Source organism: Elephantulus edwardii, unplaced genomic scaffold, assembly GCF_000299155.1.
Source record: "Elephantulus edwardii isolate Elephantulus edwardi_28Jun2011 unplaced genomic scaffold, EleEdw1.0 scaffold00070, whole genome shotgun sequence".
Taxonomy (NCBI): domain Eukaryota; kingdom Metazoa; phylum Chordata; class Mammalia; order Macroscelidea; family Macroscelididae; genus Elephantulus; species Elephantulus edwardii.
The window spans coordinates 3,212,339-3,225,834 of record NW_006399820.1 but is presented as its reverse complement, the minus strand read 5'-3'; the positions used below and the strand labels follow the sequence as shown (position 1 = coordinate 3,225,834).

Here is a 13,496-nt window from a genome sequence, read left to right as displayed (position 1 = left end):
AGAGATAATAAGATTGGCACACGATAGAGTGGTGTTTATAAAGGGCTGTTGTACATAGGGTTGCTCTGAGTCACAGGTGACTTGACAGCATGTAACAACAAATATATTATTGATGGGGACAGTTCCCCTTTATAAAGCAGGTAGAAGTCAGACTCGGGTACCCCCTTGTAGCAAAAGTTCCTTATACAACTAATTTGTTCAATGTTTGCTGTACCAACTACCACAGACCATCAATCAATTGTGAAGGATGTTGGAGAGATATCAGGTCTGTATGTCATATGTGGCCAAATGCACATCCATGAGTAGTTCTTGATCAAGACATCATTGTATTAGAGATTGCTATCTTGGTGGAGAAGAAGACATATATGGGGGCAGGGGAACATCTGCCATCCAGGAGAATACATGCAACAAACTAGTTCCAACTTAGAACAGTGACAAGTATAGGGATGAATCCCAGCAAAGGATACTATACTAGTTCTCCCTTAAATACTTATGGCACATATATGCTTAAAGGAGCCTGCGGCACCAGCCAGGTGGCAATCATATAGTCTTTCGTTAAAAGAGACAACAATCAACATACTCGCCTCACTTTTGAGCAGATTGAGACCAATGCATCAGAATGGTCGCTACGGTGCCATAATCCTGTGGGGGCTCACAAATCAGTGCTCCCCAACCCAAGGGTTTCATCCACTTAATCCTGTTCACTGCATCAGATGTCATGGCTGAGGTGATCAACCAAAACCAGCTGCTCAGGTTCAGTGGCCAATTGTGAGAAAAGCATAGAGCTGAGGAAGTTTTTGACATCACTTTACTCTGAACCTCAGAGACTGGAGAAAACCTGAGCCCTGTGGGAACTTTCCCACTAAGTTTTCATAGTACTGAAGACAAAGGTGACATCCTGCTGCACATGCAATATGGTCACTAACCTTATACACACATGTGGTTATACTTGTTGTTGTTGTTATGTGCCGTCGAGTCGTTTGCGACTCATAGCAACCCTATGTACAACAGCCCTAAACCCTGCTCTATCCTGTGCCAATCACACTGCCTCTGACACACCCATCCCGATTACCCCAGTTACTGAATCAATCCATCTCATAGAGGGTCTTCCCTCCTGCGCCATCCCTCCACCCCCCAAGCATGATGTCCCTCTCCAAGGACCTGTACCTCCTTGCAACATGTCCAAAGTATGTTAGACGAAGCTCCAGAATCCTTGCCTCCAAGGAGTTGCTTGGTTTAATCCCCTCCAGGGTGAATCTGTTTGTTTTCTTGGTAGTCCATGGTACATTCAGTACTCTTCTCCAGCACCACAGCTCAAAGGCATCAATTCTTCTTCTGTCCTCCCTAGACATTGTCCAGCTCTCTGATGCATAACAAGTGATTGCAAAGAATTGCTTTGTATCAGGCGCACCCTAGTCTCCAGAGAGACACCGTTGCTCTTGAGTACTTTAGAGAGGTCCCTAACAGCAGACTTTCCCATCACAATACGCTTTTTGATTTCCTGACTGCTGGTGTCAAGAGTGTTGACCGTGGAGCCGAGCAAAATGAAGCTGTGAACAATCTCAATCTCTTCGCTATCCATCCTGATGCTAGCAATTGGTCCAGGGGTGAGAATCTTTGCCTTCTTAACATTGAGCCTCAGTCCATACTGAAGGCTGCAGTCCTTGACCCTTCGCAGCAAGTGCATGAGGTCCTCCTCAGTTTCAGCAAGCAGGGTTGTGTCACCTGCATAACGCAGATTGTTAATAGATCTTCCACCAATCCTGATGCCAAACTTCTCCTCATAGAGCCCAGCCTCCTGGATAATCTGCTCTGCATACAGGTTGAAAAGGTATAACTAATGGTTATACTTAGTTGTACATAATAACGATCAGCAAAGCAATACTGCACTTTCTCAAACATGGCAGTGGTTTAGCTAAAATATACTTGTTGTAAATATATAACACATCACCTTAGTGGATGAATATTTAAATTTTTTTTTTAATGGTGTGACAGAGATTGTGAAGTTTGCACAGGGTAGGATAGGGTTCAGATCTGTTGTTCACAGGGTCACTCCAAGTCACACTCAACGACAACTAACAACAACAATATATACCACATTTTGTCGATCCATTTGATGGGCATTTGGATTATTTTTTTTTAGCTATTTTGAATAATACGGTAATGAACATTGGTGTAAGAATATTTGAGTTTCTACTCTCAATTCTTTGGATATATATCTAGGAATACAATTGCTGAGTCATAATTCTGTGTTTTATTTTTTAAGGAACTGCCAAAGTGTTTTTCCAGAATAGCTGTACCTTTTTTACATTTCAAATAGCATTGACTGTGGGTTCCAATTTCTCCATATCTCAATAATAAGCTTCTTGGTGGGTATCACCTAAGTTTTTGTTTTTAGCCAAAGGTGATATTAAGACTTACACTTTAAAAATGTTTTCATTAAATTTAGCAACACAAAAATGTAAATGTAACTTTAACCATAATAGAAATTTTATTTCAGTCTCGTGAATATATTTATTCAGCCCCAAAGTCAGCCAAAATTGGATTGAAGCTTCTATTTCTTTTTCTTCTCTTTGTTTTCATTCTGATCATTTGCTGCCACATGTATGCCATTTCTCTTTATAGCTTGCCAACCAGGCTGGAATTCCTCCAGGTATTTACAATGTGGTTCCCTGCTCTCGAAAGAAGGCCAAGGAAGTGGGTGAAGCTCTTTGTACTGATCCTCTAGTGTCCAAAATTTCCTTTACTGGCTCAACAGCTACTGGGAAGGTACGTTGCTTAAGTCTCAAAAAAAATAAACATCAGTGTAGTATCTCCTCCTTATATTTACTGCCAGTGAGTCACTTAGGACTCATAGTGAACACCTATTGAGTTTCTGAGGCTGTAAATCTTTATGGAGGAGACTGTTTCATCTTTCTCTCTTAGAATGCTGGTGGGTTCAAATCACAACCTTTCAGTTAGAAAGCCAATACTTAAAGCTCTATACCACCAGAGCTCTTACTTCTCTTATAAACTATAAAAATACTATTTCATTTTTATGATAATCTTTACAAAATAGTATTCATAATTCTGTGACATAAAATAATGTCTGGTCATCTTCTGGAGACACTTTAATATCTCATTGTGGGTTGACCCAAGTTCTTATTTGGCAAAATCATAGGAATTTGAGAGTTGGAAAATTTCCCATTTAATTGTATGTGAAGTGGGTAAAAGCTAACCATATTTCTTTAATTGTAGAATGCCTGTTTCTTCCATAATTCAATGCTTTCAAAATTAGAGATTGCAGGAAAATGCAATTGATGCTTAAGTTGGTGTCTTAGAAATTTTATTTAGCAGAAATGTACTTCTTGTTATATGCCCTCAAGTCCCCTGTGACTCATAGTAACTGTATGCATATTGGCTCTGAAAACTGCCCTATTCTGAGCCAGTTGTACTTAAAGGAATGTAAATTTGTTGTTGCTTTACATTTTCTTTCTTTTTTTTCTTTTTCCTTAAACAGTGACAAATTCTTTCCCCCAGAGCTTCATGTACATTCCTATGAATGCATTTTTGTCTGTGCTTTTAAATGTGCAAAAGAAAGGATGGAGTAGAACAAAAGGTTTTATTTATAGAGATTGTCTTTAGCTGACACACTTTTTCCAGAGAATGAATGAATGAATAAATATATATATATATAATGCACAAGTACATATGAGTGGATAATAATACAGTGAAACCTGGGAGAACCAGAACTTGACAAGATTGTCTTGTTATTCCAGGTCTGACACCTTTTCTCCCTTTGGCTGTCACTCTCTGTTAGTGGACAATAGTTAAGGTTTTTCTTCTCTAACAGGTTTCTGCCTTACATAGGTTATAGTTTTTGCAAGTTTTACTATAAAAACTATACTATCAAAGTGTTGTGTAATTGTGTACAAACACCGTGGGAAGCAGGAAACAACGAAGACATTTTAGATCTAGTTTTAGTCACCTTTTTTGTGCTCACTCTCTGAGAATAGTGTTTTGAGACCCCATTAGTCTTTCATACTGGAAAGCAATTTTTATATCCATCAGCCACTCTGCCCTGGAGATCAATTGCTCCCAGAATTTAAGCTGATTCTCTGAGGATTCCAAATGTTACTATGAAGTAGTTAGACAATAAGAGACGGTTTTGAAACTCTTGGAATTCATGTCAGAGAAATCCCCAGGATGCAGGGCAAAGGACAGCAATTCACTGCTTTTCTTTACTTTTCTCAGCAAAATGTCACTTGATTTTGTCACATGGCCTCTAGGAAAAAGTCCAGTGATATTCTTGCCAAGCCAAACTTTTCCTCTTAAATCATTTCCTTAGAACAATGATTTGCTCAAGGTGCCTTAAAGGGAAAAGTATAGCAGTTGGAATTAGCACCACTCATATGTTTGTCATACTGTGGTGACTTGTGTATTTCAAGTACAATAAATGTCAATAGTTATGGAGGGGCTTCAGGCCTTTTGTTCATAGGGTTGCTATAAGTTGTGCTCGACTCAAAGGCAATCAACAACAACAATTTCAAATACTAACAGGGTGGCTCATGGTGGACCAGTTCCAAGAGTTTCCAGACTAAGACAGCAAGGAAAAAAGATGGTATTTTCTGGAAATTTAACAAGTAAAAACCCTAATAATAATTTCCCAGCAATCCCTAATAATAATTTCCCAGCAATCAAATAGCTGCAATAATGTTTTCATTAAAATGATATTATTGAACAAAGTACAAAGAAGTTTTAATAATTATTTGTTGAACACAAGATAATTATTTCACTTTGAACTTTTAAAAAATGCTGTCTGCCAGGAAATAAATTTTCATGAACTTGGTCTACTTTTTAAAAAAGAAAATATTCTCTCTCTTAAGTCAATCTAACACCTAACCTGACCTCCTTCTGGGGACAGAGCCTGTCTCTGGGTCTCTCTATCTGTAAATCTGCTTCCTTGGGTAAAATGACCCCATAAGGTTCAGTTCTCTGGGAAGAAAAGACAATGTGTTATGTGCATTAAAATGTGACTTTGTTCCATTAGCATGGCTTGGGAGAGGTAGTTTCAATGGCCTAAGATCTTGATCATGCTTATGCAAAACCTGTATTTGGACCAGGAGGCAGTCATCAAAACAGAGCAGGGAAACAATGCATGGTTCAAAATTGGGAAGGGTATACATCAGGGATCTGTCCTATCTTCATACCTTTCAACTTATATGCAGAACAGATTATCCAGGAGGGTTGGCTCTATGAAGAGAAATGTGACATCAGGATTGGAGGAAGACTGAACAATTTGCATTATGCAGATGACACAACCCTGCTTGCTCAAACTGAGGAGGACCTGAAGCACTTGCTGCAGAAGGTCAAGAACTGCAGCCTTCAATATGGATTGAGCCCAACATCAGGAAGACAAAGATTCTCACCACTGAGCCAACTAGCAACACCATGATAGATGGTGAAGAGATTGAGATTGTTAATAGCTTTAATTTGCTTGGCTCCCCAATCAATACCCTTGGTACTAGCATCTAGGAAATTAAAAGATGTATTGCACTGGGAAAGTCTGCCATCAGAGACCTCTCCAAAGTACTGAAGAGCATCAATGTCGGATGCTTAGTCTAGAGACTAAGGTGCACCTGATACAGGGCATAGTCTTTTCAATCACTTGCTATATATACATCAGCGTGCTGGACAATGACTAGGTATTATAGAAGAAGAATTGATGCCTTTGAGCTGTGGTTATGGGGAAGAATATTGAATATTCCATGGACTGCTAAGAGAACAAACAGGTTCACCCTAGAGAAAGTGAAATCAGGCTGCTCTTTAAAGGCAAGGATTCTGAAGCTTTGTCTGACCTATTTTGGACAGGTTGCAAGGAGAGACCAGTCTTTGGAGAGGGATGTCATGCTTGGGAGGGTGGAGGGACAGCACAAGAGAGGAAGACCCTCGAAAAGGTGGATTGATTCAGTGACAGGAATAATGGGAATAGGTGTGTCAGAGACAATAAGATTGGCACATATAGAATGGGGTGTAGAGTTGTTGTACACAGTCATTATGAGTTGCAGGCAACTTGACAGTACATAACAACAACAACAACCAGGATCAACTAAGAAAGGGCTCTTGAGATGAGGCTTATTTTTCCTTTGTTGTTGTTAGCTGCTGTGGAGTTGACTCTAATTTATTATGAGTCATGTACAACAGAATGTACAACCCACGTACAACAGAATGAAACTTTGCTGGTACTGTGCTGCCTTCATAATCAGTGGTTGTGCCCATTCACAGTGAGTGCTTCCTTGCCTTCCAACCTAAAAAGGTCATCTTTTAGCACTGCTGTTATAATCCACAGGGTCCTCACTAACAGAGAATGAAAGCAGAATGATAAGATATCAGGCCCTTGACATCTGGACACATATAGAAATGCTGGCAAAGAAACAGCCTTTTACCAACTCCTAAATTTTTTCAAAGCCCATGACTGTAAGATGTCCATCACTGGAGGAGCTGAGTGACCTTGGACAGTGAACACTGCCTGTTGTGTTTTAATTATCTCAAGTGGGTTCTCTTTTTCCTACAGCCATATTTAGATAAAGACCTATTATCCAGTTACTAACAATAACTGGGGTGAGGGGAGTTGGTGTGTTGCAATTAGTGAGACCGGCTTAGGAGAGGGAAAGGTTCAGGGCTGCTGTACATAGGGTTGCTATACCTCACAAGTGACTCAATGACACATATCAACAATAACATACTATGACATGTTTGGAAACAGGAGTGGAATCCAATTCCTAAAAAACATGCTTCTGGAAACTCTATGAACTTTGATAAATGTTGATAGTTGTAGAGGTGCTTCAGGCCTTTTGTACATAGGATGACTGTGAGTCGTGCTCGACTTGATGGCAATCAACAACAACATCCAGTAACAACATCCAGTATTATGCTTTAAGTGTTGGGCTGTTTTAGGTGATGATCCAAAAAGTCCACCAGTGGCTCCTCAAGAGAAAGATGAAGCAATCTGTTCCTATAAAAATTTACACACTTGGAAATCCAGTGGAAGATCATCAGGTGTTAGAATCAACCTGCCAACAATGGGATTTTTATTTACCTTTTAAATTTTATAGATATCCAGTAATGAGGAAGCATTGATGGTTCAGTGGTAGAATTCACCAATGCATCTTATGCCAACTAATACATCTCTTGCACGGCCAACACTTGTCTGTCATTGGAAACTTACATGGGGCTATGATGCTGAGCAGGTTTTAGCAGAGCTTCTAGACTAAAACAGAATAGGAAAAAAATCTCAGTGGGATATTAATGAAGATTAGCCATTGAAAATCCTGTGGATCTTAGCATTCTGATCAGTCATGAGCTGGTGTGGGTCTGGGAGGCCTTTTATTCCATTGTGCATGGTTGCCAGAAGCAGTTAAAAATCCTGTGATAAAGAAGTTTTAAGTTTGTAAGAAATTGATTATAACTACACTTACAATTAATTAATCTCTGAGGTATCAATTCTACCTGTACAAATTTACTATGAGGAAATAAATGAAATATTATCTTTAAATAACAAGAATTTGAGATCAAACTAAATGTCAAAAACACAGGAGCTGGATAAGTAAATTTTGGAAGACTTATAGATTAAAATATGTTGTTGTTGTTATTGTTGTTTTTGTTAGATACAATTAAGTCAAGTATGACACATTGCAATTCTATGAATAACAGATTGGAATCCTGTTCAATCCTGTGCCATCCTCATCATCTCTGATACACTTGAGCCCATTGCTGCAGTCCCTGTGTCAGTCTATTTCTTTGGGGGTCTTCTTCTCTTCCCCTGACTTTCTATTTTTGCAAGCATTATGTCCCTTTTTAAAGAATAGCTTGTCCTCACAGTATGCCCAAAGTATGTAAAACACTATACAGGCCTATAAAAGAGGCCACAGAAATATGTGTAAGGACATGAGAAGATCTTTCAGTTATAGTGTTACACTGAAGAAGCAAGTTATAAAAAGATCTAGTTTTGAGCTTTTAAAAAAAAAAAAAGAAGAAGAAGGTCATGAGCCTGAATGGCCAAATAGATATACTCACTTGTCTTGCATCTTTATTATTATTATTGTTAAAACTTGTGATAGAATTTATTTTGGGAATAAATAGTACAGTTATATCTACCACCAGTCTGTCAGTTTGTCTTACTGCAGTGATTTGTGGTTGCTATAATAACAGGATCAATCGCTCAGAGTGGACATGTTTCAGTGGACTTTCCAGATTAAGATAAAGTGAGAAGAACGGGAAAACATAGTGATTTCCTCCATTTTTTTCTTCCAAAAATGAAGACTTATAGATCACAACAGATCTTTGTCCCACTTGCTTGCTTTGGATATATCATTATTGTTGCTTTGTGCCATCAAGTTAAAACACTCATAGCTGACCTTCTCGGGGGTTTTCTAAGCCTATAAATCACATGGGAGTAGATTGCCCATCTTTCTCCCATGAAGTGGCTGCCTTTGGATTCAAGCTGCCTGCCTTTGGGTTGTCAGCACAACTCATTACTACTAGGCCCCCAGACCTTCCTGCCTCTTAAGTTACTGGTTCTCATTTTTTCCCCCTTTCTACCTGACCTTTTTTTTTACTCATTGTTGCACATTTTCTTCTCCCATCTCCTCCAGCCCACCATGCAGTGCACCCTTGTTCCAGATTGTTTCCACACATATAATGCATAATCATATATTCCTTTCAGATAAATCTTCCCCTCATCTGTTTTTGGTTCTCATTTCTAACAGTCATTTAAACCCTGCTTTCATTTCTTCTCCCTTGCAGCCATCTAAGCAAGCCCATCACTGAAGGGAAAACCTCAGAGGCATTTTTCAGGGCCGTGGATATGATTTAGGAAAAATGTCTCTATGGTACTTAGAACATCCCAAGTCTACACTTAGGGTTTTTCTCTCCCAAACACTGAGAAAGATTGACATAATAAATTAAAACATGATATCTAATTTACATCAGATTATCCATTCAATTGGTGAGGAAGGAAGAAGAGCCACAAAATGAACCAGATCGAAAAGCAACATAGCATAAGGAAAATGCTGAGGAAGTACTAGAAGACTCATCAGGAGAAATCACTGTAGCAAGGACATGACATTTGGTGCAGTAGAGGGCCAAATAGGGGTGAAGAGAGAGCCTTAGTGAAATGGATTGGTACAGTAGCCACATAATGAACCCCAACCTACTGTCACCATGAGGGTGATCCAGAACTGGGCAATGTTTAATTCTAAATGTTTATTGTTAAACTTAAGGTTATCATGGATCAGTGTCAGTGGAAGCTAGCTATCGTATTAGTGATACCAAGTTGACTACAACTCATAGCAAGCCTATGAACCACAGATCTAAACCTTGCCCTATCCTGCTCCAGCCCATTGTTACAGTCCTTGTGTCAGCCCACCTTGTTGAAGGTGTTTCTCTGCTCCTTTTCATATACTTAATATGGTTCAAGATTAACACAAACAGGTTTACATTGAGAAATCTTACCTTCACCCCTGTCTCTGTCTCCTTCCTCACCTCCTGTAATTGCTTACTTCTAGGTTTTAGTTATCTTCCCAATGTCTCTATTCAAATGCTAAGCAAATTTGAATATATAGTTTTGGTTTTACATTTTCTTAGGCAAAGCACCATTTTGTGTATGCTACTGTGTACCTTTCTTTTTCCACTATTTGGTAAGTTTTCAAAACAAAAGTGTTCTAGTCCTAGGTTATCCTTTCCAGTGCTCACAGTATTTTCCCTTCTGCTGCCAGATACTGCTGCACTACGCTGCTGACTCTGTGAAAAGAGTCTCCATGGAACTCGGTGGCCATGCTCCGTTCATTGTATTTGACAGTGCCAATGTGGACAAGGCCGTAGCAGGTGCCATGGCATCTAAATTTAGGAATTCTGGACAGGTGAGTCGTGGGGAGATTTTCCAGAGGTTGGCATGTCTATGTGTAACACACATAAAGATTCCACTCACCACCTTATCTTCTAAAAAGATGCTGTAGAGTTCATGTCATTATTCATTCTCCATGCTTTCAGAAAATATCTAGTAAGCTTTCTTTCATTTGTTTATTGATTGATTGAGTGAGTGAGGGAGGAGGGAGGGAGTGATTGCCAAAGACAATGCTGGGCTCTAGGATCTAAAAAAATGTACTTCTTTACTTTAAAGAATTTCTTAAATTATCAGTATCTTTTAATCCGTTGTTCTTTCTTCTCTTCTTTCCATTATCTTTGTGTATGGTTCTTTTCCATTTTCCTTCCTTGAACTTGCTCTCTTGAACCAGTTTAACTACTTTCTCAGACACAAAACACTCTTGAACTGGTAGGATCTTCAAGGAGGGAAGATTACTATCTTCAGGGAAGAAAGGCAGAAAAATATTGATAACAATGCCCTGGAAAACCTAAAACTTAATAAAAAGATCTGCCTGGGGTTCCCTTCACCTAAGATGGAAGGGGTACCATTTTGTTTTTGTTGTGTGCCATTGAGTCAGAACTTACCCATAGCTGACCTTCCAGTGGAATCAACTTGGCAACAGTAAGTGTGTATATTTTGTTGTTTTGTTTTAGTCTTGTGAAAGTAGATTGTCAGACTTCTCTTTTAAACTAGTGGATTAGAACTGCTAACCTTTTGGTTAGTAGCTGAGCACAAATACTACCCAAAACTTCTAAAGGCATTCCAGAAATAGAATAAATATTGCAGAACGATGACACTGGGCCAGGAGTTGGAGGATGAAAATAATGTGTAATACATATTCTATATTAAATCATTTTATCCTTTGTTAACTTATTTTCCCCTTTCAGTTTTTATTTTGCCTGAAATAAATTTGTTTCCTTTTGCAAATCCAGAATGCCTTCAATGTGACACTATGAAGTTCCAGCTTTGGGACATATTTCTGTCAGCCAATGTTGTTGTTGTTTTTATGTGCCATCTAGTGTCAGCCAATAGAAGCATTAATTTTAAATGCATAGGGCCCAAAATTGTGTGTACACTTGTTTCACCTGGAAATGTATATAATTAAGAAAGTTTATCAAGGATGACTATACTTCTTATAATCTGGTCTTATTTTATAAATTTAATAAATTATATTTAATTAGAAGAAATAAACAATGATGTTTTGAATAATTGTGGTTTGCAGGGAAGAATTCTCTTGTTTCTATTTTCAAAATGACAGAGCTAGCCAAGAACTTAGAACGCTTAAGTTAAAAACTGTGCATTAGCACATGACCTCATTCTTTCTATGCTGTGCTCTCTGATGTCTCTGCATTATTGTCTCTCAGGATAGCATTTTGTCTTGACTTTTTAAAGTTGAGTTTTTAATTGAGCTATCTAAACCTTTGGAAAAAGAGCTGATTGATTTTTTTTTCTTGCACAGTTATTTATACTTGCATAGCACTCATGGAGGGTTGTAGATAGGATTGTGCACTTGTTTGCTGTAGGTATCCTTCCATTCCAGCCTGCATGATGAAAAGAACACTACATTGAACAAGCTGAGAATCACCTGGGAAAGTGTTTTCATACTTTAAGAGGGAGCTGCAGTCACAGATTTAGTGGTTTGGACTCTTAAGTGTTTGCAAGCTGTCTGTATGAATTATGGTTTTTTCCCCCCCTCTTTATGTTTAGACCTGTGTTTGTTCAAATCGTTTCTTGGTGCAAAAAGGCATCCATGACTCATTTGTGAAAAAATTTGCTGAGGCAATGAAGAAGGACTTGCGTGTAGGCAATGGATTTGAGGATGGAACTACTCAAGGCCCATTAATTAATGAAAAAGCTGTAGAAAAGGTAAGTTATTTTTATCATCCAATAAGCTTGCGATGTCAAAACCATGACTTTAACTAGTGACTCCAACATTTGGGCAGGATGCGCAGCAAGGTAAATTTGAAAGCAACTGAGGAATCAGGGAAAATTGAATTTCTGTTGATTGTATGGATCAAGCAGCATTATCTGCCATAAGCACATCCAGGTATTACTGCACACAGTCCCATGAACTCTGCCACTTTTCACATTCTACTGCCTTTCCTTGGAAGGAGGAGTGGCATCCACTTCCATAATAGCTTGCCTCCGGAAACCCTATGAACCTGGAGAGAGGATGAAAGACACACAAGTGTTGAGGACCCTCCTTCATAGGGTCGCTATGAGTCACCTGTGACTTGATGGCACTTAACGATGACAATGACTTCCCTTCTTAGTTCCCTGCTATAAAGGTGATGATTAGAGCGTCTACCCCCACTCCATCCCTGCCTTAGAATTTAAGATCTTAGAATACAGAGTTCTTTACAAAATCCTGTAGTTGGGTTTTTTCCCCCAACACCTAAAAGGAAAGTCTAATAATTGGCTTTGGCTTTGAGATTTTTTTTTGCTGCTTCAGCTGTAATAACTAGCAAAGGTCTGTTATTTCTTCCCTTAACAACAAAATGTCCTTCCAGAAGAAGCCTTAGAGAAAACTACCCATAATGAATTTTACCCATACTTACCCCAAGACAATGACTAGAAATTTATCAAAGTGCTGATCCCTAGCAGGGATCTCATATTATCAAATATTCTATGTTCTAGGATTTAGAGAACAATGAGAAAGGAAATCTGCTTTTAGGATAAGAAAGGGGCTCTCCTGGTTAAAAAAAAAATGATCACAATTTAAGTTGATCTGTTGCTATCACCACTGAATGCTCTAAAAGTAGATCTTGCGTAGAAAGAAGGAAAATGTAGGGAAAAATTAAAAAAAAAACATTTAAAAATACTCATTTGATAGAGACCAATAATATCCACAAGACTGAGCCTTAGTTACTCCGCATACCTAGAAGTAAACTCATGCCTATGGCTTCATTTTTCAGCCAAACAACAGGTAGGCCAAAAGGTGATCAGTAACCTCAAGGATGCTCTCACATCTTAAAACAGCCAACCACATAAAGTTAAAGGAGCAGCATTTGTCCAGGATAAAGCTCAGAAGGCAGGAAGGGGTAGAAGAAAAGAATTAATGGAAATGGAAATTATAGGGAAGAAGTGGAAAGAGTATAATTACGTTGTGGACATTATGATCAATAATGATAAAATTGGTATGAATAGTTAAATGGATAACCAATTTATTTTGTAAATTTTTCACTCAACAATTTTTAAAAAGAAAACTATTCTCACAATTTTTATTACTAGCTATATAGGATTTCTCTGCTATAAAAAAAAAAAAAAAGACCAAAAAGCAACCCAATGTTACATGCAAGGAGACATTTGTCATAATCCTAAACATCTTCCTGATTAAGTCTCTATGGATCAAAAGGATTTTAATAAAGTACTTTAAATCCAGCAGAATATGGAGGCTGAGGATAGTGTGTAGGAATGGAGGGAGGCAAGATGAGCCAAATCTACAGGAAAACTCAGTGTTACTCCTATTCATTGACCTTGGTAAGGTTGGAGAGCAAGTCCAGAATTAGCTGCTCTGATCTAGTGAATAATCTGTGAGCTCAGGCCACAACTCCCACTTTGTTGTTGTTGTTGTTATGTGCCATCGAGTTGC

General features: G+C 38.5%; 1 protein-coding gene across 1 annotated transcript in view; it reads left to right on the top strand.

Moving 5' to 3' along the window:
- ALDH5A1 (aldehyde dehydrogenase 5 family, member A1) overlaps nucleotides 1–13,496 on the top strand; it is an 81,844-nt gene that overhangs the window by 56,410 nt on the left and 11,938 nt on the right. The window contains exons 5-7 of the mRNA XM_006888686.1: nucleotides 2,626–2,769; nucleotides 9,756–9,899; nucleotides 11,612–11,770. Of these exons, the coding sequence (XP_006888748.1) occupies nucleotides 2,626–2,769; nucleotides 9,756–9,899; nucleotides 11,612–11,770 (447 nt within the window). The remainder of the gene's footprint in view (nucleotides 1–2,625; nucleotides 2,770–9,755; nucleotides 9,900–11,611; nucleotides 11,771–13,496) is intronic.